Source organism: Eleutherodactylus coqui, chromosome 12 (assembly GCF_035609145.1).
Source record: "Eleutherodactylus coqui strain aEleCoq1 chromosome 12, aEleCoq1.hap1, whole genome shotgun sequence".
Taxonomy (NCBI): domain Eukaryota; kingdom Metazoa; phylum Chordata; class Amphibia; order Anura; family Eleutherodactylidae; genus Eleutherodactylus; species Eleutherodactylus coqui.
The window spans coordinates 74,213,322-74,237,791 of NC_089848.1; the positions used below are offsets into that span (position 1 = coordinate 74,213,322).

At 40.9% G+C, this 24,470-nt stretch overlaps 1 protein-coding gene across 1 annotated transcript in view; it reads left to right on the forward strand.

The window, feature by feature from the left end:
- LOC136587193 (myosin light chain 4-like) overlaps positions 1-24,255 on the forward strand; it is a 38,303-nt gene extending 14,048 nt beyond the window's left edge. The window contains exons 2-6 of the mRNA XM_066585731.1: positions 12,724-12,751; positions 18,589-18,738; positions 19,547-19,720; positions 19,823-19,900; positions 23,928-24,255. Coding sequence (XP_066441828.1) covers positions 12,724-12,751; positions 18,589-18,738; positions 19,547-19,720; positions 19,823-19,900; positions 23,928-23,956 — 459 coding nt within the window. The 3' untranslated portion in view covers positions 23,957-24,255. The remainder of the gene's footprint in view (positions 1-12,723; positions 12,752-18,588; positions 18,739-19,546; positions 19,721-19,822; positions 19,901-23,927) is intronic.
- Positions 24,256-24,470: the final 215 nt, after the last annotated feature.

Here is a 24,470-nt window from a genome sequence, read left to right on the forward strand (position 1 = left end):
AATATTGCTCCCTATGTACAAGAATATAACTACTATAATACTGCTCCCCTATGTACAAGAATATAACTACTATAATACTGCCTCTTATGTACAAGAATATAACTACTATAATTCTGCCTCCTATGTACAAGAATATAACTACTATAATACTGTCCCCCATGTACAAGAATATAACTACTATAATAGTGCCCCCTATGTACAAGAATAGAACTACTATAATACTGCCCTCCTATGTACAAGAATATAACTACTATAATACTGCCTCCTATGTACAAGAATATAACTGCTATAATACTGCTCCTATGTACAAGAATATAACTACTATAATACTGCCTCCTATGTACAAGAATATAACTACTATAATACTGCCTCCTATGTACAAGAATATAACTACTATATTAGTGCCCCCTATGTACAAGAATATAACTACTATAATACTGCCCCCTATGTACAAAAATATAACTGCTATAATGCTGCTCCTATGCACAAGAATATAACTACTATAATACTGCCTCCTATGTACAAGAATATAACAACTATAATACTGCCTCCTATGTACAAGAATATAACTACTATAATAGTGCCCCGTATGTACAAGAATATAACTACTATAATACTGTCTCTTATGTACAAGAATATAACTACTATAATACTGCCTCCTATGTACAAGAATATAACTACTATAATACTGTCCCCTATGAACAAGAATATAACTACTGTAATACTGCCCCCTATGTACAAGAGTATAACTACTATAATACTGCCCCTATGTACAAGAATATAACTACTATAATACTGCCTCCTATGCACAAGAATATAACTACTATAATACTGCCCCCTATGTACAAGAATATAACTACTATATTAGTGCTTCCCATGTACAAGACTATAACTACTATAATACTGCCTCCTATGTACAAAAATATAACTACTATAATACTGCCCCCTATGAACAAGAATATAACTACTATAATACTGCCTCCTATATACAAGAATATAACTACTATAATACTGCCCCAAGGTACAAGAATATAACTACTATAATACTGCCCCCTATGTACAAGAATATAACTACTATAATACTGCCTCTTATGTACAAGAATATAACTACTATAATACTGCCCCCTATGTACAAGAATATAACTACTATAATACTGCCCCCTATGTACAAGAATATAACTACTATAATACTGCCCCCTATATACAAGAATATAACTACTATAATACTGCCCCTATGTACAAGAATATAACTACTATAATACTGCCCCCTATGTACAAGAATATAACTACTATAATACTGCCCCCTATGTACAAGAATATAACTACTATAATACTGCCCCCTATATACAAGAATATAACTACTATAATACTGCCCCCTATGTACAAAAATATAACTGCTATAATACTGCTCCTATGTACAAGAATATAACTACTATAATACTGCCTCCTATGTACAAGAATATAACTACCATAATACTGCCTCCTATGTACAAGAATATAACTACTATAATAGTGCCCCCTATGTACAAGAATATAACTACTATAATACTGCCTCCTATGTACAAGAATATAACTACTATAATACTGTCCCCTATGTCGAAGAATATAACTACTATAATACTGCCCCCTATGTACAAGAGTAGAGCTACTATAATACTGCCCCCTATGTACAAGAATATAACTACTATAATACTGCCTCCTATACACAAGAATATAACTACTATAATACAGCCCCCTATGTACAAGAATAAAACTACTATATTAGTACTTCCTATGTACAAGAATATAACTACTATAATACTGCCCCCTATGTACAAGAATATAACTACGACAATAGTGCCCCCTATGTACAAGAATATAACTACTATAATACTGCCTCTTATGTACAAGAATATAACTACTATAATACTGCCTCCTATGTACAAGAATATAACTACTATATTAGTGCCCCCTATGTACAAGAATATAACTACTATAATACTGCCCCCTATGTACAAAAATATAACTGCTATAATGCTGCTCCTATGCACAAGAATATAACTACTATAATACTGCCTCCTATGTACAAGAATATAACAACTATAATACTGCCACCTATGTACAAGAATATAACTACTATAATAGTGCCCCGTATGTACAAGAATATAACTACTATAATACTGTCTCTTATGTACAAGAATATAACTACTATAATACTGCCTCCTATGTACAAGAATATAACTACTATAATACTGTCCCCTATGAACAAGAATATAACTACTGTAATACTGCCCCCTATGTACAAGAGTATAACTACTATAATACTGCCCCTATGTACAAGAATATAACTACTATAATACTGCCCCCTATGTACAAGAATATAACTACTATATTAGTGCTTCCCATGTACAAGACTATAACTACTATAATACTGCCTCCTATGTACAAAAATATAACTACTATAATACTGCCCACTATGAACAAGAATATAACTACTATAATACTGCCTCCTATATACAAGAATATAACTACTATAATACTGCCCCAAGGTACAAGGATATAACTACTATAATACTGCCCCCTATGTACAAGAATATAACTACTATAATACTGCCTCTTATGTACAAGAATATAACTACTATAATACTGCCCCCTATGTACAAGAATATAACTACTATAATACTGCCCCCTATGTACAAGAATATAACTACTATAATACTGCCCCCTATATACAAGAATATAACTACTATAATACTGCCCCTATGTACAAGAATATAACTACTATAATACTGCCCCCTATGTACAAGAATATAACTACTATAATACTGCCCCCTATGTACAAGAATATAACTACTATAATACTGCCCCCTATATACAAGAATATAACTACTATAATACTGACCTCTATGTACAAGAATATAACTGCTATAATACTGCTCCTATGTACAAGAATATAACTACTATAATACTGCCTCCTATGTACAAGAATATAACTACCATAATACTGCCTCCTATGTACAAGAATATAACTACTATAATAGTGCCCCCTATGTACAAGAATATAACTACTATAATACTGCCTCCTATGTACAAGAATATAACTACTATAATACTGTCCCCTATGTCGAAGAATATAACTACTATAATACTGCCCCCTATGTACAAGAGTAGAGCTACTATAATACTGCCCCCTATGTACAAGAATATGACTACTATAATACTGCCTCCTATACACAAGAATATAACTACTATAATACTGCCCCCTATGTACAAGAATAAAACTACTATATTAGTACTTCCTATGTACAAGAATATAACTACTATAATACTGCCCCCTATGTACAAGAATATAACTACGACAATAGTGCCCCCTATGTACAAGAATATAACTCTTATAATACTGCCTCTTATGTACAAGAATATAACTACTATAATACTGCCCCTGTGTACAAGAACATAACTACTATAATACTGCCCCCTATGTGCAAGAATATAACTACTATAATACTGCCCCTGTGTACAAGAATATAACTACTATAATACTGCCTCCTATGTACAGGAATATAACTACTATAATACTGTCCCCTATGTACAAGAATATAACTACTATAATACTGCCTCCTATGTACAAGAATATAACTACTATAATACTGCCCTCTATGTACAAGAATAGAACTACTATAATACTGCCCCCTATGTACAAGAATATAACTACAATAATACTGCTCCTATGTACAAGAATATAACTACTATAATACTGCCTCCTATGTACAGGAATATAACTACTATAATACTGTCCCCTATGTACAAGAATATAACTACTATAATACTGCCCCCTATGTACAAGAATATAACTACTATAATACTTCCTCCTATGTACAAGAATATAACTACTATAATACTGCCCCCTATGTACAAGAATATAACTACTATAATACTGCTCCCTATGTACAAGAATATAACTACTATAATACTGTCCCCTATGTACAAGAATATAACTACTGTAATACTGCCCCTGTTTACAAGAATATAACTACTATAATACTGCCCCCTATGTTCAAGAATATAACTACTTTAATACTGTCCCCTATGTACAATAATATAACTACTATAATACTGCCCCCTATGTACAGGAATATAACTACTATAATACTGCCTCTTGTATAAAATAATATAACTACTATAATACTGCCCCCTATGTACAAGAATATAACTACTATAATACTGCCCCCTATGTACAAGAATATAACTACTATAATACTGCCCCCTATGTACAAGAATATAACTACTATAATACTGCCCCCTATGTACAAGAATATAACTACTGTAATACTGCCTCCTACGTACAAGAATATAACTACTATTATGCTGCCCCCTATGTGCAATGAAAATGGGTGTTTTTGGTGAGAGAGTATAATTAGGAACATTTGTGGACACTGTGGGTGGTAGAGATGAAGAATAAAGCTTTTTGGCTTTTGGAAAATAAAGATTTTGGCCATCATCTAAAAGTTGATCCCTTTCTGCCATGTATGGGGATGAACGGGGTGGGCCAATGATATGTAGAAAGTGCTCTCCTAATGTTCTACTCAATGGGACAATTTTCTATTAGACGGATGTGTATTCTCTAATCGGACAGATATAATGCCCTAAACTAAAATATAAATGAATTGACTCGGTGTAGATGTCGCAGTTTTCTTGCTGAGTACTTGATGGGCGTTAGGAACATATTATGTACAGAATTGTGATGCTTGAATTGGCCACTCTGATTCCATTGAGATTTCCTAGATTACCTATATATTTAAGGCAGTGCATGAACTCCCTGCTCCTCTACTGGAGGAACATGTGGGCAGTGTAATGAATTGATGCTGGTAGATGCTTCCATCTTTGCATGTCAACTATTCTCTCTGGTATTTGCCACCTTTCTGATCTGGAAAAGTTGAGTAGATTAAGGCAGATATTTAAGTCTATTTCCTGGCAAGCGGAGCATCAAGAGGGGCCTTTGATCCAAGTCGCTGCTTTTGGCATGTTCTAGGAAGCTTTTGTAACATGCTAACAGAATTAGCAAATCACTGGGGTTGCCTTTGTGAGAATATGAATTAGAGGAGCAGGAAACATTGTGGATTACTGGATCCCCTACTACTGAGACGAGACAAAGAAAAGATTAATAACTGGCTACACTTCTTAGATAATCCCAGACACCAGGCCTATTTTCTGAACTAGAAGCATACAGTTGATACAACGCATCTGCTCTCCTCTCTGTGTGATCCCCAGAACACGTGGACTTGTGCAACTGCCAGACTAATAATCCTGTACATACGATATTTGATGTCTAATCGTCGGTAAAGTCTTCCTATTAAATATGGCGGCCATTGCTACTCTGTAATTCTCCCCGCCGTTATCTCTCTCAGTTAAACAAGGCTTTGAATTGCCATCAAGTAAGCGCTGTGATTGAATCGAGCGCCAGCTAATCATAGCCGGCGGCCAATCATTCACAGCCATTCAGTGAATGACATCACCAAATGGCTGTGATTGGTTCATCGAGCGCTGTCTGTGATTGGCTGGCGCTCGATCCAATCACAGCGCTTACTTGATGGTGGCGGAAGAATTCAAAGCCCCGTTTAACTGAGAGAGGTGACAGCAGGAAGGATTACAGAGCAGCTTGCCGGGGAGACCATCGCGCAGGGGACACAGACGCCGGGTGCGAGGTGAGTATTGAGTTTTTTTTTTTTTTTTTTACCTAGTCTAGCTAGGCTTATACTCGAGGCACCTAATTTTCCCAGTTTTTTTGTGGTAAAATTAGGTTCCTCAATTTATACTCGGGTCGGCTAATACTCGAGTATATACGGTAATCCATAACCCCAAAGTGTATTAACTGTATCTTGGCTGGGTGGAGCCTGAGAAGGCCCATGTTCACACAATAAACGGAACTGAGGTGGCTGCAAAGTGTGTTGGGGCGTTCTAGGCCAAGTTGGGTGCAATTTGGGCTCCATCTTGCATGAGTGCAGCATTCAGGGAGCTGGAAATAAGGCGAGCCTGTGGTCTGCCTCTAGGTGTTGTACATCACAGGTTGGTGACGCTCGGCCCTGCTAAACGTTACAATCGATCGCCAGCTGGACATCGGAAGCGCAGAGATCTGCTGCAATCAGTTGGAGAGGGGTAAGCTGAACATTAAGGCCGACTGCACACGGACGGGTCGGATTCAACATGTGGAATCCCACAGCGGAATCCGACCCTGTACCTAGCCGACATCCCCGTGTACCTGCCTTTCTGAAATCTTCTCTCGGATGGTTTGCATGCCGAGGCGTCAGACATGCGTAGTACAGATTTTATTTATTTTTTTAAACCTCTGCTTTTTCCGAGTCATCGCCCTGCAATGATGCAGAATCCGCAACTCTTCTGCATTGATTTCCACTCATGTATAGGAAGAAGTCATTTTTCAATAGCATGTTATGGGCAGTATTCGCTGCGGAATCCGGAGGTGGACGCTCGCTCTGGATTTCGCAATGCAAATCTGCCTGTGTGCAGGTGGCTTAACTCTTCTCCCACTGCCAACTGACCCTCAGTGGGTCACCTCAGTGTTACTTGTCCCAACAAGAAAAAGTTCTCCCTCTCTGAATCCCCCTATGTCTGCTCCAGCATGTTTGGTGGTGATGGGCAAACCAATGACAATTTGCAATCAGTCACCATGGACAAAACCATGACTTTGGGGCTGTGTGACACTGGACTGCTGATGGCCTGAGTTTGCCTAGATTGGGGTGCGGGGAGAGGGTTGAAGGAAGTGAGGGTGTCTGAGGACAATTCCACAAATGTGTTATTGGGGACATATCTGTAGCGGTTAGTGTCTCAGTATGTGGCAGATAACCCCCTACCCCCAAGGTCTAGTGAACTGTGCAATGACAGGGTTGCTGTCAACAATCATAATGTTCATGTGATCCATGGCAAAATGTAGACACTGACACGGCTGGTTTGCAAGGACATGGAGCAGGCCCAAGCTAGCCAGAAGCAGGGGTATGACCAGAATACAAGAAAAAGGGCTTAGAAGGTGTAGCTCCTAATTCCGCTGACCCAAAACAAGCTTTATTCTGCTTGGCCCATACCGTGGCTCAATGATGTAAATGATGTCGATGCAATAGATCACGCCGATGGAAGCAGAGAGTCTGCCACATGAACATGAAGAAGGCTCATTATGAACGGGCAGCCTATGCTATGCCAGGGTGCAGCTAGCCCAAGGAGGAAAAACTCATGATGGAAAGGCAGCAGAATGCAGTCCTAAACTCTCGCTAACGACCTGAAGGTTATGAATTCAATCCTTGCATGGTTCAGGTAGCTGGCTCAAGTTCGACTCTGCCTTCCATCCTTCTGAGGTCAGTAAAATGAATACCCAGCTTGGTGGGGGTAATAAACAATTTACCTGAAAGTGCTGCGAAATAAAGCCCCATTTAGACACTAAGATGATCGCTCAAAAGATGTTTTTTAAGTGATCATTTTGCATAATCTACTAATTGCTATTAATGCCTATTAGTACCAATTAGCAGCCTGTGAGCCATTGGGAGCTGAATTTATTCAGAGGACCACCCGCTGTTCTCTGCATAAATTCTTTTGGTTTTGCCAGCGGGGCTGACAGCTGAGAACAGCTGATACAATACAATCAGCTGTTATTAACCCTTCACCAGCAGAACACAGCATGCGGTCCATCTGATCAGCTCTTCCACTGAGCAATGGATTTCAAGCCGAACTGAAAACTGACGTTCAGCAGAAAACTAAAAGATAGGCACACATTTACACACAACGATTATCACTCAAAAAAACTGCTCTTAAGCGAATTGTGAGCCATAATTGTTTTGTCTAAATGGACCCTAAGTTGGCGCTATACAAATAACAAGTCCCTTCCCCTTGCTAGTCGCAGCCCAGGTTGAAAATGCAGAATTCAACCTGCCACTCTCTGAGGACCAGGGTTCCTTTCCTGTCCACCTTTAGTGGGGAAAAGTTTTATTGTGTGCTAAAACATTGTGTCACTTCCATCTGTCCATTATCGTGCGGAAGAAAGGGCGGTGGAGCAGACCTGATGGTATTGGAGGCTTTAGTTCCCGATGAATTAGAAAGGGTTGTGAAAATTGGATGAATTGTGGAGGTCTTCTCCTGGTGTCCATCAGCACTTTTGGGATCCATATCTCTGCAGTCCCAGAAGTGATGTCCCACCCAGCTTATTGGATATTACATCCTACTGTCCCACTAGCTCTTCACCAGTCTTTCTTCCTTTGCATATACAAGTGAGGAAAGTCCTAGTTTCAACTTCAGAACTATGTAAAGCACTACTCATACATTCATTTTGGTGCATTTGTCCTTATTTCTCTCTACGTATTTATCTTCTACATTAATATTTTGGTCTGTTTGATTGCCCGTCCTGCAGAATGTATGAGCAGGACTCATCACCTGGAGGTTCTAGTCTAGCGTATAATCTGTGGTTTCTCTTTACAGTGAGATATAATGGCCACTCTCGCAGTCCTGGGTAATGTTATTTAGAATATCCCTCGACTTCCTATGGAAACATTCCTTGTTTTATATAATATTCGCAGCACTTTCTCCCTTCCGTGTTCAGTTTTGGAGGATGTGGTCTTTCCCATTACTGTGAGTCATTGTGGGGTCTCTGCCATCATGCCTGGTTGTTGGTCGCTTTGTCTTATTACATTTCTAAAATTCTTCATAATAAGTTGAACATTTTGAGGTCTCATTAGTGTGAGTATGACGGGTGTTGGGGAGGCACATAAAAAAAAAAGTAAGATCTCCTAGTAATCTCTGGATCCAGGCCCAGCCTCTGAGGTTGATTGTTCCTTGGGCACCGAAATCTGAAATCTCAATTCTGCCATTGCGGGAAATGAACTTGTAAAACTGGTAGGGTCAGACGGTGGTTTATAGGCCCCTTTAAAGCTTTTTTTTTTTACAGTTATGTAAACAAAGTTTGATTATTGTAAATTGAAAAGTTCAGCAAATTCTTAACATTCTTTGCGTTTTAATCCTTCGCTATTTTTGAGGTTTCTGCTTGCTGTGAAGGAATAAAAACATCCTGGTTAAATCCAAAGGCTAAACCTTATGTATATCTAATCCTTCTTATGGCAGAGGAGTTCTTACAATGCCATCCAGTCTGCACAATCCTCAGTGAGGTAAACATCCCGGACTCCCGACTATTACATATTATATGTCATGATAATACTGGCAGCATGCAGAAACATGGTGGAGAACTGAGCCCCAGTTTATTAGACATGTGGTGTATTCATTATACAATGATTAAGCCCTTTTATTGTCCGCAGTAGTTACATAATATCATGAATTGATGACCTGTTACGGCCTCCCCCTCCCGGCTATTTCTGGGATTAGCTGCAGACATCATTTCATTATAGGTAATAATAACAGATTAACAGCTCCCTCCTTCAGATGTCTTCTGCAGCCAAGCGGCTGGAGCTGGAGAACCGCCAAAGATCATTGAATTTCACTTTTAGGTTGTCGTTGTCTAATCAGATATATACTCAGCACTATTCTGCCATGGGTTTCTGAACTGCTGTAGAGCCAGATGTCAAGCTGCACCCCCTGCAAGAAGACACCCCCAATCCCAATATTAGTAGACAAGCATGTTACTGTAGCTGTCACGCTATCCTCTGCACTAATATAGAGGGCTATATTATTTTATATACAGTTGCAATCAACATGATTTAACCCCCATTGCAAATTATGGAGTAATCAGAGCGAACAAGAAATTCTCAGGGTAAGAAGAAAATCCAGCGCTGCTATATGCTGTGTAATCAGAATATATGGATGTGGACTTACTAGACTGGGGGGACTTAGGGTCCCCCCAATCCAGGTCTGCAGTCAGAATGTATAAATCTGATACTGTGGATCTTTTTCAAAATTGTAATTCCAGACACGTAGTAGAAAAAAAGACATAACTTATACAACGCGTTTCGAAGGCTACAACCTTCTTTTTAAGTATGCTAAAACATTGTTGCATGTGGGGTTCATGTACCCCATAGACTATTGCTTGACCCGATGCCTTGACAGTGACTCCCTATGTACGTGTCTGGCGGCTTCTGCACACACTGCGGATGTGTTGGCAGGCACTCCATCGTGCATGCGCAGTAGTCGCCGGTGCTGGGGGATGACGCGTATCCCGCGATACATCCGCAGTGCTCACTGTGGAAGGGCCGAGGGATGGATGGCTTCCATTGACTTCAGTAGAAGCCGGCCATGTTTAAGCCGCACAAAATCACAGCATGCTGTGATTTAGTCTCCACGAGAAAAAAATCACAATCTATTTCTGCTCGTGGAGATGAAATGGCGTTTTGCTATTGAATACTATGGGCTGTATTTGGGGAGTCCGCAATGCAAATGCGCATTAGGAGGCCTTAAGCAGCTCAACACAACTAATATAACAAGTGTTTTGTCCAAATTCACCACAAAATGCTTCTTTTAATGACTCCTGTTCCATCACTTAAATAAATAAGCCACGGAAGATTTGGGATCCCGTTCTGTGGAACGATGAAACAAAAGTGGGCCTTGATTTTTGAGCACACGCTGAAAAGAAGCTTCTGCCTCCAGTGAAGTATGCCGGTATCTAGGTAATGTTCTAGGGCGGCTTCCTTCCTCTGGCACTGGAAACCTGCGGGGTGTGGAGGGCAAGATGGATTCAGTCAGGTATCAGGAAATCCTAGGAGAAAACCTAATTGCCTTCTGTGAGGAAGCTGAAGCTTGGGCATCACTGGACCTACCAACAGGACAATAATCCCAAGCATTCCTCCAAATCTAAATTGGTTTCAGAAGTAGTTCTGAAGTGATCATCACAGTTGTCTGACTCGAACCTCATAAAATCTTTGGTGAGATTGGATGAAGGTGGTTGCAGCAAGCAGATCCAGGAATATTGGTGAACTGGAGGCCATTGCAATTGAGGATTGGGCTAGGATCCCTCAGGAATTCTGTCGGAAGCCGGTGTTCAGTTATGTATCACGTTTACAGCTGGACATAACAGCAAAAGGTGCCCTACTAAATACTACAGATGCTTGTAATGAAGGGATTGAAGAATTCTGAGACTGAAGTTGTCATTAAAAGTGGCATCTTGTGTAGAATTTGGCAAAAAACGCTTGTTATATGAGTTGTGTTGAGCTATTTAAATTGTTCTAGTTTGATTGATCTTTGTAATCAACTGAAAGTCTGTAAATTTGGTAAATAAACCTATTTTGTAATGGAGTGGAAACATTTTGATTGCAACTGTAAGAGTTGTGCTACAATATGCTGGCAAATACCAATCTTTCAATGGCAAGCGATGCTTGGTGACCATATATGGTTGGGGTGGTTCTAGAATTGATTCGATGATTCTACTATGTTATTCATTTGAAAAAATTAATATAGTTGAAAACGGTGCACACCTGGGGTGCCAAAATATGAGCTTGTGCCTTTGATGCCCAGTGCAGCCCAGGACACTCTGAGAACCCGTTGCAGCTGCAATGTCTCCTGCAGTGGTAGATACTATACTGGGTGGTGGAAGCCTCCTGCTAGATATTGAGACGTTGCTGGCAAATGTGGCTTATACCAGGATCTTCACATCTTCACTGTATGACCTCAGGCAGAGTGGGGGTATTGATGGGCAGTTGTATATAGGTTTTGTATAGTTCACATTCTACCCAGTGGGCTGAGAAGACGATCAGAAGATAACTTAACATCCTATGCTTGAGGTCTCTGGCCTGTGGTTATCAGGGCACACTGGGAGCTGTAGTCTCACAACAGATGGAGAACCACAGGTTGCAGATCAGTATTCTAGGCAGATGCTCAAATCCTCCATCTTTGCTATCATTTAGGCTGGGGCATAACTATGATAGGTGCAGAAGATGTGGTTGTACCCAGACCCTGGACACTTGGAGGGACCATAAGGCCTCTTCTCCATGTAAGACCATTACCATGAATGAAACATTATAGATAGCGGACCATGTTACAGATTTTGTGTTGTCATCCAGCAGCTTCAAGTTATGCATTCAAGTGATTCCTTATTTAAAAAAATAAATAAATCTATGGCTACTTCACAGGAGGAGAAAGATGGTGACCCGGCAGAAGAGAAGGAGCATGGTGGATAAATCACCCCCACACAGACATGACTCCTGCATGAGACTGATTTACTGCATGAATACAAATGTAATTTACCGTATTTTCCGGCATATAAGATGACCTTTTAACCCAGGAGAATCTTCTCCAAAGTCAGGGGTCATCTTATATGCCGGATATAAGCTGTAGAAAAAAAAAACAATACTCACCTCCTGCGGCGTTCTGCGGCGCTGCTGCAGGCTATCACTACCTCCTCCTCGCCAACAGAGCATTGCTTTCTGGAAGCGGGGCTTGAATGCCCCGCCTCCAGAAAGCTAATGCTCTGATTGGCTAACTCACCATGATGTAATTGAGTGGCTGTGATTGGTTAACGGAGCGCCGACTTTCATTGGCTGACGCCGTGCTGTTAGCCAATCAGAGCATTAGCTTTCTGGAGGTGGGGCATTCAAGCCCCGCATCCAGAAAGCAATGCTCTGTCGGCAAGGAGGAGGGAGCGACAGCCTGCAGCAGCACTGCGGGAGGTGAGTATTGATTTTTTTCCTACATCGTATTCCCGGCGTATAAGTTGACAGTTGGGGGGTCATCTTATATGCCCAGTTCAGTTATACGCCGGAATATACGGTACTAAACTTGATTAATTCTCTTCTTTTTTTTCAACAGATTGAATTCTCGACAGATCAGATAGAAGGTAAGAAATAATCAAACAGCACGGGATCTAATCATCACTGCAGATCACTAATGTTCATAATTCATACTTTTCTATAATACATAAACAATAAACACACACTGTTAAGTTCCTTTAAATAGAAAGCTGCATTTTTGTACGTGGGAGCAGTATTATAGTAGTTACATATTTGTACAAAGGGGCAGTATTATAGTAGTTATATTCTTGTACATAGGGGGCAGTATTATAGTAGTTATATTCTTGTACATAGGGGGCAGTATTATAGTAGTTATATTATTGTACATAGGGGGCAGTATTATAGTAGTTATAGTCCTATACATAGGGGACAGTATTATAGTAGTTATATTCTTGTACATAGGAGCAGTATTAGGGCTCCCACCCACTGGCGATTTTTTTTCCTTTGCGTTTTTTCTCAAGAGCAATTAGAATTGAATGTGTTCCTGTCCACTTGCGTTTTTTTTTTCAGTCCGTTGCAATTTTTAACATAGGAACTGTCAGTTGCATTTGTGTCCTTATTTTTCTCTTACTGCACCCATGAATGTCAATGGAAATTAACGGAAAAGGCGCGAAAAAGCCGCAAAAAACGCGCCCAAAACGCGCGGAAAATGCTGCGTTTTTCACGCACGAAAATCGCAAACGCCAGTGGGTGGGCGCCCTTATAGTAGTTATATTCTTGTACATAGTGGGCAGTATTATAGTAGTTATATTCTTGTACATAGGGGACAGTATTATAGTAGTTATATTCTTGTACATAGGAGGCAGTATTATAGTAGTTATATTCTTGTACACAGGAAGCAGTATTATAGCAGTTATATTCCTGTACATAGGAAGCAGTATTATAGTAGTTATATTCTTGTACATAGGGGGCAGTATTATAGTAGTAATATTCTTGTACATAGGAGGCAGTATTATAGTAGTTATATTCTTGTACATAGGGGCAGTATTATAGTAGTAATATTCTTGTACATAGGGGGCAGTATTATAGTAGTAATATTCTTGTACATAGGTGGGGCAGTATTATAGTAGTTATATTCTTGTACATAGGGGCAGTATTATAGTAGTTATATTCTTGTATATAGGGGGCAGTATTATAGTAGTTATATTCTTGTACATAGGGGCAGTATTATAGTAGTTATATTCTTGTACATAGGGGGCAGTATTATAGTAGTTACATTCTTGTACATAGGGGGCACTATTATAGAAGTTATATTCTTGTACATAGGGGCAGTATTATAGTAGTTATATTCTTGCAGATTGGGGCAGTATTATAGTAGTTATATTCTTGTACATAGGGGACAATATTATAGTAGTTATATTCTTGTACATCGGGGACAGTATTATAGTAGTTATATTCTTGTACATAGGGGCAGTATTATAGTAGTTATATTCTTGTATATAGGGGGCAGTATTATAGTAGTTATATTCTTGTACATAGGGGGCAGTATTATAGTAGTTATATTCTTGTACATAGGAGGTAGTATTATAGTAGTTATATTCTTGTACATAGAGGACAGTATTATAGTAGTTATATTCTTGTACATAGGGGGCAGTATTATAGTAGTTATATTCTTGTACATAGGGGACAATATTATAGTAGTTATATTCTTGTAGATTGGGGCTGTCACTCAGGAATTTTTTTACTGCATTTACTTTTTGTGTATTCTGTTACCATTTGTACTCAATAAATGATTTTATGTTAGATGAACTTTATCAATAATTCTTACATTAGTAAAATCAGATATTTAACCATTGACATTTATTTCATTAGTTCCCCTGCTGCTCCTGATTCCAGCCACATGTTATTTTTACTCACTTGCTCATGCAATTTAGAAAAGTCTTGAAACATCAAATTGAGGGATAATCACTTGCAGCTCTAGAGGCTTCTCTCCAAGAGCAGTTAACTTTCTGGAGTCCTGCGCCCAAACCTCCCACAAAATAGTGGAAATGAAAGAGAAGCAGAAACAAAGAATGGTGTTAAATGGAGACAGATGGCATGGGATGCCACACATCGGCGCTGGCAGCAGCTAGGCATTCCTTAGCCCGATGTAGTGGTGAGTGGAGAGTGAAGCTGCTCAATGGTGCAATGATGCAAGACCATCAGAAGCTTGAATCTGTCAAGTCAAGTAGGCTTATTGTCTTGGTCAACTTAAACCTCACCGTTATATTGTTTTATTTTTAATGCATACAAAACAGCTGCAGATCTAATGTACATTGTACAGCCAAGCCATGTAATACGCATTTGCGGATCATTTATGTGTTTAGCCTCCAAGGCCTCGTTCACAGCTTAAGGGCCCATTCAAACAGCTGTAGTTTCGGTCTGTATGCTGTATTTATATTCCATAGACAACAAACGAGCGCATAATAGACAATTTTTACGCACTGACTGATGATCCTTGTGAAAGAAATTGCTGTCTGTCCTATTTTTGTCCGTTTCAGTCTCATATTTTGGCTGCACGTTCTTTAAGAAAATATAGATTATTCAGAGCTGCACTCACTATTCTGCTGGTGGAGCCACTGTGTACACACATTACTTATCCTGTACTGATCCTGAGTTACATCCTGTATTATACTCCAGAGCTGCACTCACTATTATGCTGGCGGAGTCACTGTGTACACACATTACTTATCCTGTACTGATCCTGAGTTACATCCTGGATTATACTCCAGAGCTGCACTCACTATTCTGCTGGTGGAGTCACTGTGTACATACATTACTTATCCTGTACTGATCCTGAGTTACATCCTGGATTATACTCCAGAGCTGCGCTCACTATTCTGCTGCTGGAGTCACTGTGTACATACATTACATTACTTATCCTGTACTGATCCTGAGTTACATCCTGCATTATACTCCAGAGCTGTGCTCACTATTCTGCTGGTGGAGCCACTGTGTACACACATTACTTATCCTGTACTGATCCTGAGTTACATCCTGTATTATACTCCAGAGCTGCACTCACTATTATGCTGGCGGAGTCACTGTGTACACACATTACTTATCCTGTACTGATCCTGAGTTACATCCTGGATTATACTCCAGAGCTGCACTCACTATTCTGCTGGTGGAGTCACTGTGTACATACATTACTTATCCTGTACTGATCCTGAGTTACATCCTGGATTATACTCCAGAGCTGCGCTCACTATTCTGCTGCTGGAGTCACTGTGTACATACATTACATTACTTATCCTGTACTGATCCTGAGTTACATCCTGCATTATACTCCAGAGCTGTGCTCACTATTCTGCTGGTGGAGCCACTGTGTACACACATTACTTATCCTGTACTGATCCTGAGTTACATCCTGTATTATACTCCAGAGCTGCACTCACTATTATGCTGGCGGAGTCACTGTGTACACACATTACTTATCCTGTACTGATCCTGAGTTACATCCTGGATTATACTCCAGAGCTGCACTCACTATTCTGCTGGTGGAGTCACTGTGTACATACATTACTTATCCTGTACTGATCCTGAGTTACATCCTGGATTATACTCCAGAGCTGCGCTCACTATTCTGCTGCTGGAGTCACTGTGTACATACATTACATTACTTATCCTGTACTGATCCTGAGTTACATCCTGCATTATACTCCAGAGCTGCACTCACTATTCTGCTGCTGGAGCCACTGTGTACATATATTATATTACTTGTCCTGTACTGATCCTGTCAGAGTAGTGAGCTTGAGTAGAGTCCTCTCTGGGGAGGGGCTGTACAGTCCCGGAAATCAAGGGACATTTCACACGTGCGGAATAATTCCGCAGGACGCATTTACAGACACAGCTCAATCTGCTGCTATGTATGCATGCAGATTTTGGTGCAGAATGTTCTTCACCTTAAGGTGTGTCTTGCAGAAATATTCCATACGTGTGAAAGGTCCCCAAGAAATTGTGGGGACACAGGTGATTGTACCAAATGCTCCACTCTTTATTGTATTTGTACAGAATTCTTATCCCCCGTGTTCTTCTGCTCATGTGTATAATAAGAAACCAAATGGGGGAATGAAACTGTGAAAGAATTCAGTAATAGGGTGCAACCATTAAAAGCACATATGGTAGATATAACATCAGTCCACTGGCGAGAAATATCAAAAGCAGATAACGCAGAAGCAGGCGGACAATCGATTAGAAATAAATATCATACAATTCAAGTTTCAATATCTAATTAAAATCAACAGCTCATTAGCAGAAATTCATATGCCAGGAACAGTTAATTGAAAATGGTGTGACTTATATGTTCGTCTACTCTAACATGTACACTATGGATGTAGTAGTACAGTAGGAAAAGTGAGCATTAACCTGGTGTAGACAACTGGACCCAGGGTCGGGTCTCCAACTGTCTCACCTGTGGTCCCAGATGAGGAAAAAAGGTGGCTGGTCCCTATGCTGGGAAGCATCCAACGGATGGAGGGCTGCAGAAGCAGCGGGGGGCCTAGCAGGCTCCCCAGAACATGAAACAAAGCAAAATGCAATCAGTTAAAAAAAATCTGCGCTCATAGGGAAGCCATACAAATTCAACCTGAAATAGACAGCTTCAAAAACATTCAGGGTAAACCAAGCAGGAAACTTACTTTGAAGGAGGGGGATATGGTCACAGAAGCCCCCTCCTACTGTTGGTATACCGTTTGTAAGTTTAACCCTTTCCAATCCAATTTTGGTTTCAGGGATTCCTAAAAAGCTTTCTCTTTCTGCTGTTATACAATGGTGCCATCCTCTGCCTAAAGCCAGTGTGTGTGCGCCACAGAGGCTCCGACAGCGGAGTGGCTGGTAATAAACGGTAAGAATACCCTGTCGGACGTCTTCTGACATTGGAGTTGTAAAAGCGTCAATCAGAATGTAGGAAGACGTCAGACAGTGGATTGGAAAGGGTTAACCGTGCAGGGGAAGTAATTCAGTGGGTGACATCCAAAGGTTAGAGGTTTAGTTATTTATTAACCATATTTGTTGGTTACAAGTGGTGGCAACACGTTACGGTGCGCAGGGCCACCTTTATCAAGCCATTATGTTATGGACTGATAAAGGTACCCCTGCACACCGAAACGCACCAGTGCCTCTTTCAGGCGAGTTAGAAGATCGTCAAATGTTTCCCATTATTTTCAACGGAGAACATTGTATCGCAGTCACATGCACATAGCACGGCGTGCAATGTGTTTTACTGTCCCATTGAAAACATTGGGTGTTGCATTCTGGGGAACACAAAAAAATAGAACTTGACAGAATTTTTTTCTCTCTCTGCGATGCTGTGATGGGAAAAAAAACAATGCTCATGTATATGACTCCATTCAAAAGAATAGAGTTCATATTCACGTGACTTTTGTGTCTCGCAATGCACCCAACTCGCCTCGAGATTCTCGGCCGTGTGACTTCGGGTAGAGATTTTGGTGTAATTACAAAAGCTTCTCTAAGTTGGAAGACACCTCAGTGTAAGCTAATCAGCGGAGGTGATGTTTAACCCCTAGCTTAGTTTCACGGACCCCATTTTTGATGATTTTCTGAAGCCTACGGCTTTCCAGCAAGTAACTTCTTGAGTCTCTCTCACAGTAACTGTCATGTCAAAATGGTTCCTTTACGTTGTCCCCACAACCAATCCCAGTGCCGAGACGTGAAATGGAACACAAGCCTGCCGTCATATAACCCTGCAGATGGCTAACCACATAAGCAATGGGAACACGATTCCAGGAAACCCAGCTAATAATAAAAACTCATGTGGGTGAGCGTCCCGTGTAAAGTTCCACCAAATCAAATATTTGTCAAGATTTAGCATAACAACCAAAAAAGTCACTATCTCAGAAATAGGCGACTGTGCACAGGCTAAGGTTTCTCTTTTCTTTGGCAGAATTTAAGGAAGCCTTCTCGCTCTTTGATCGAACCCCTAACTCCGAAATGAAAATTACCTATGGACAATGTGGTGATGTGCTGAGGGCGTTAGGACAAAATCCGACCAATGCAGAAGTTTTAAGAGTTCTTGGCAGACCGAAGCCAGAAGGTTCGTGAGTATTTATAATGTCACTGATCCAGCAATGGGATGTTCTACAAACAGTCTGTGAGTCCAGAATCAATGCAACTTCTCTGCTATGAGAAAAGTGAAAAAAGAATTATCTCCAGGTAGTTATTACTACTTGTCATGGCTGCCAAAATCTAACCAAGTCATATACTGAAAACGTCAAAAGTGACCACAACTTTATACAAAAAATTGCTGCATTTCCAGGAGAAAAATATCAATTATATATCCAACTCAAAGCTAATCTGTTTATCAGGAGTCTACATACTTCAGACCCCCCAACTTTTTAAAAGAAGCTGTCTATTAAACAGCCTCACAAGGAAAAGTCAATAGGTGCATGATCCCAAAGCAAAAAATTTTGGTTCCCAATACGAGTCCAGAAGATAATGTTTCTTCTTGTGGAGAACAGCACAAGGATGTAGGGAATCTTATAGGCCCTGCAATGGTCCCTGGGAAAAAAAAACTATGCAAATGAGTAATGGAATAACACTCCACAGCGCCATCTATTGGAATATTGACTTTTGGGCTAGCTAGCTTTTACTAGGTGGTGCTGTGGAGGATTATTCTATCACTCATATAGCTGGTTCTCAGTATGAAAATGGTTCAAATAGGGTGTTCAAATGAGTGACCATTGGAATGGTAGCTATCCTATGAGTCCTTTTTGCAGGCCTTGCAATATGACTGGGGATATACAAGGTTCACCGGCTATGTTTCCTTATTGTGGTTTGCTGTAGGTGTGTGATATTTTATACATAGTCAGATATTTACTGATCCACCACAACGTTATTCACAGAACTTCACACAAAAACAATGGATTTCAACACTTTCTTGCCAATTTTACAACATATATCCAAGTCCAAAGAGAAGGGCAGCTTTGAGGACTTTCTGGAGGGTCTCAGAGTCTTCGACAAGGAAGGAAATGGCACAGTCATGGCGGCGGAAATACGCCATGTATTGGCTACTTTAGGTAATTCTAACCATTCAACTTTGCTTGTAATTATAACATCTAATGTCTCACAACTCGGACTAATAAACAGCAAATTATAGTGAAAGTATGCTTGATGTTCAGGGGAACGGATGAAAGAGGAAGAAGTTGAAAGATTGATGGCTGGGCAGGAAGATGCCAACGGCTGCATCAAGTATGAAGGTAATTAATGAGCATTTTAGCAGGGGTGAGAAATATGGGTGCATCAATCATATGCTAAACTGGCATTAAAGCAACAAAAATTTGGAAGGAGCAGTTATATTACCTGTTGCCATCCTTTCTCCTCATTCTGCCACCAATCCACTGCTTTCTACGCATTCATTCTTACAACATTGGCCATAACACTCCTGTCACTACTCAATGCACACTGTGCTGGACAATCAGAGCAACCTGGAATGTTTTAGACCCTAACCCATCACCAGGGTTAAATGTGCATCTGATAGGCTAATAATTGCTGTGGCCATGTTGGAAGAATGAAGCGGCCCCATAATGAAGTGCATCAGTGGCAGAATGGGAAGCAGGCAGCAGCTAATATAAAACTCCACCCTCCAAGGGAGCTCAACAGATTTTGTTCCAGGATCAGAGTCTTTCTTTAAATACATTCCATTGAGTTTAGCTCATCTTTCAGAAACTGCTAATCTTCAGCTGATGCAAACATCTTACTGTACTGTCATTTGTCAGCATAAACATATGATTACACAGGTATCTTGAAAGAACCCATGCCCATTCCTTGAACACTCCCAGATAATAATATCTGATAAGTTAGTCAGAAATCCCCGCCTCCTGGAAGCGGTGGCTGTGATTGACTGATGCTTAGCCAATCACATCCAGCGCTTGATGAATGGCTGTGATTGGTTCATCAAGTGCTGGCTGTGATTGGCTAAGTGTCAGCCAATCACAGCCAGCGCTTTCAGGAGGTGAGGATTTTTCAATCGCTGGCCAGAAGAGAATAAGAGAAGCAGTGCTGTGGACAGAGAGGAAGCTGCAGCAGTGTCAGACAGCGCTTCTAAGGTGATGTATGTGTTTGTTTGTTTTTTTCCTGCAGCAAAGGCGTAGTTTAGGCTTTGACCGTAGGATTTCCTACTATCAAAGTTGCACCATACAGCAGAAAAATCGCGTTTTCGTGCAATGCAACAGAAAGGAAGGCCCCATAGGGAAACATGGACTACAAAACCTCACGAGTCACGGGCATATCGCTGGATCCGTCAGGTTTTTTGTGTCTGGATGTCGCATGCTACAAAACAGCACACGTGTGAAGGAACCCAGAGGAAAACATGGGCTTCACATACATGCAAATTGTAGCATTGTCACAGCGCAAACAAATTGTGCGACTTTGTCGCCCGTGTGAGGGAGGCCTAAGGGTATGTTTACATTGGCCAACTATCCAAAAAATTGTGTTGCTAGTTGCGTTGCTTCAGCTCACTGAAACAGTGACTAATGAGCGACTTCTCACTCAGTGTGAACTGACAGTTGCTAATCGCTGAGCGACAGCCTGTTCACCATGAATGAAGCCGGTGGCCAAAAGAGATCTCTGTTGCGCTACAACTTTATTCACTGAATGTGTGTCGCTCGTGTATTTTTGTTAGCCATTAAAAGGTATCATATCCACAAGATTACTTGGTTTCTTTAGCTAAGAACAATCCCACAAAGTACAGGAGTGATAGTCGTTCCATATAAAAGTACCGTAGTGAATGTAGAGACCTGCTGTAGCTCTTCCACTGATTTACTATGATCAGCCCTCACAGCATTAGCTACCTACTGCATCATACTGTATATCAGCGTTGACATAATTTGGCATTGCTGTACGTACCCATCGCGGTTCCCTTTAGCATCATCAAACACTGTTAATATAGGATAATAATACATTGTGTAGCACTTACTACCTATTTTTTTAAAAAAAGATGTTAGATGTTGACAGACATGTGGGTATTTCATCTGTACCCGTCACCAGTCCAAAAAACAAAAGGATAATATAGAGTGTCATAATATACAGTAGTTGGGCAAGCTAAGCTACATTTTGGGACACAATTTTAAGGACTGAGAATGGGTTTGTCAGTAATATTTCCCAACACAAAAGTCTAGTCTATAGAACAAATCTGATCTTTGTATTTTGTTAAATTGTGTCATACCAGCTCCCATCATAGACATGTATGGTATATCCACCTCTGGAACCACCACCTATCTTCAGAATGTTCGGTGATATTGAAGTCACTTATTTTCTTCGCTTCAGTGGAAGTAAGGTTACCGCCAACATGACTGGGTATACATGGCAGTGGTTCCTCTCCTGGAGCTAATGCCGGCTTCGGGGCACAGGGGTCGTCAGAGTATTTGCAACGGCTGTACTGTTACATTTGTTTCCCAAAGTAAAAAGTTCAAGGCTGGAATGTGTTTGGTCATCAGACATACTTCTGATCCAAAAAACATTACAAAAAATGTTAACAAAGGGAAAAATTCCCATCACTAGAAAAGCAGAAAAATAAAGTAAAAATAGCAAATCTTCCCTTCAGGAGTTGGAGAAAATGTCTGTTGTTTTTAAAACTTGGACATTTTCTGAAATTTTCATTAGCAATATTGGCAAAAACATCAGGATCGAGATTCCTGTCATTGGCCACGTTTGCTTGGAGGCTTGTTTATAATGTAACATCAGAGACAAATTCCCATCTGCAACATAGAAGGAAAAAATATTAGGCACTGACTGGAAGTGGGCGGAGCTTGTGTAAATATACTAACGGAGCTGATACAACATAGTGATATATCAATATATTAATCTGTGGTGTTCCATAGGATTGCAGGTAACATCTACTACGTTATGTGTACTCAGAAGGCTACTATTGTGTGTTATCTGCGGTGTTACATATGTTAGCGCTCCTGCTCACGGACGGATATTTGCTGTGGAATCCATGCTTGGCATCCGCACTGCGAAGCCGCAGTAAATACTGGTCGTTACTTCCTATGGAGATTTGCTGCTTCCTCCACACAAGCGGAAATCAATAGCTATTTCCGCTCATGGAGGAAAGATTGCAACATGCTCTGTTTTCATGCAGGACCCACACAAATGGCTTCCATTGAAGTCAATGGAAGCCGTCCGACCTGTGGCCATTCTGGAATGTCACCTAGCGACGGCACGGGTAAATCTGTACTGCGCATATGCGCTGGCGCGACAGCCGGCCCATCTGCAGTATAAAGAAGAAAGGTGCAGGTATTTAGGGGTCACCAGCCACGGTAAGTGCGGGATTCCGCTGTTGGAATCCGGACCTGCCATGTGCAGGAGGCCTTAGGGCCCTTTTACAAGGCACGACTTGTCAGGTACAGATGCCCAACAAGCCATCCCGGCAATGATCGTACCTGTGCTTTTAGACAGGAACGATCATCGCTGAGTGAATGGAGGCAGAAAGGGCCAAGGATTGCTTGCCTCCATTCACAGTAAACAGGCAGTCGTTCATAAATAAACTGCCTGTTTACATGGGCCGATCACCATTCAGTTTTCTACATGCATAAACAGAACAGTAAGCGGACAAATTACTGTTTGTTGTTCAGTCCATGCATGCATATACACTGAATGATAATTGTTCAGACTCTCACTGGAGTATGGGAATCTGAAAAACTATCAGCCCCAGCAGGGGAGTAGCTATAGGGGATAAAGGGGTAGCATTCGCTATCGGGCTATGGAGCCTTAGAAGGGTTAAAGGCCCCTCAATCACATAAGAAGACACCAGTATTCTAAGCCGCATATAGTAGGTAGGGAGACCTGTTACAGACTTTGCATTGGGGCCGCAAGAGCTTCTAATTATGCTTCTGGGCTCTTGTAAAAAGGCCCCCTACTTACGACTGCAGGTAACATGTATTACATTATCTGTACTCCGAGTTTGACCTTCAACACAGTAGTGCATTTGGGTCTTTGTGCTATCTGTGTTAATTCATGGACAGCACAACCAGCCATTCTAGCCTATGGGGCTATACACACTGCATTTTTTTTTTTTAACATGGACGGATGGTCAGCATGAAAAAACTTGTTGCACGTCCTATTCTTGTCCGGATCATTACATAGGGCTGCAGAACGAAGAGCAGTCTATGAAAAGCTTCTGTTCTGGTGAACCCGGCGCCTCTATACTCTACATGTAGTGTTACATGTTCCAGGCTTCAGAAGTTTCATGTTTCTTATGTCTCTTCTTGATTTTTTTTTTTGCAGACTTCGTGAAGCACATCATGACCAACTGAGCAGGTGTCACCCATCCCTGGGAATAGTGACGTCTCTCAGGGGATACAATATGTCTCCTAATGCGGCAACGTCTTCATGGAAAACCTGCAGTTATTATTTCTTCAGTGTTTTCTCTTGCCCATTACTTGTTACTTTATTGCAGAAATTTCTAAGTATCGGACTCCAAGGCACCTTTAGAGGTTAATCATCTCTACTAGAGATGAGCGAGCATACTCGCTAAGGGCAATTACTCAAGCGAACATTGCCCTTAGCCTGCCCGCTCGGAAGAAACGATTCGGGTGCCGGCGGGGGGCGTGGAGCGGTGGGGGAGAACGGGGGGAAACGGAGGGGAGATCTCTCTCTGCCTCTCTCCCCCCCGCTCCCTCCTGCTCACTCCCGCAACTCACTGCTCCCCCGCGCCGGCAGCCGAATCTTTTCTTCCGAGCGGGCAGGTACTCGCTAAGGACAATGCTCGCTCGAGTAATTGCCCTTAGTGAGTATGCTCGCTCATCTCTAATCTCTACCCTTAATCAC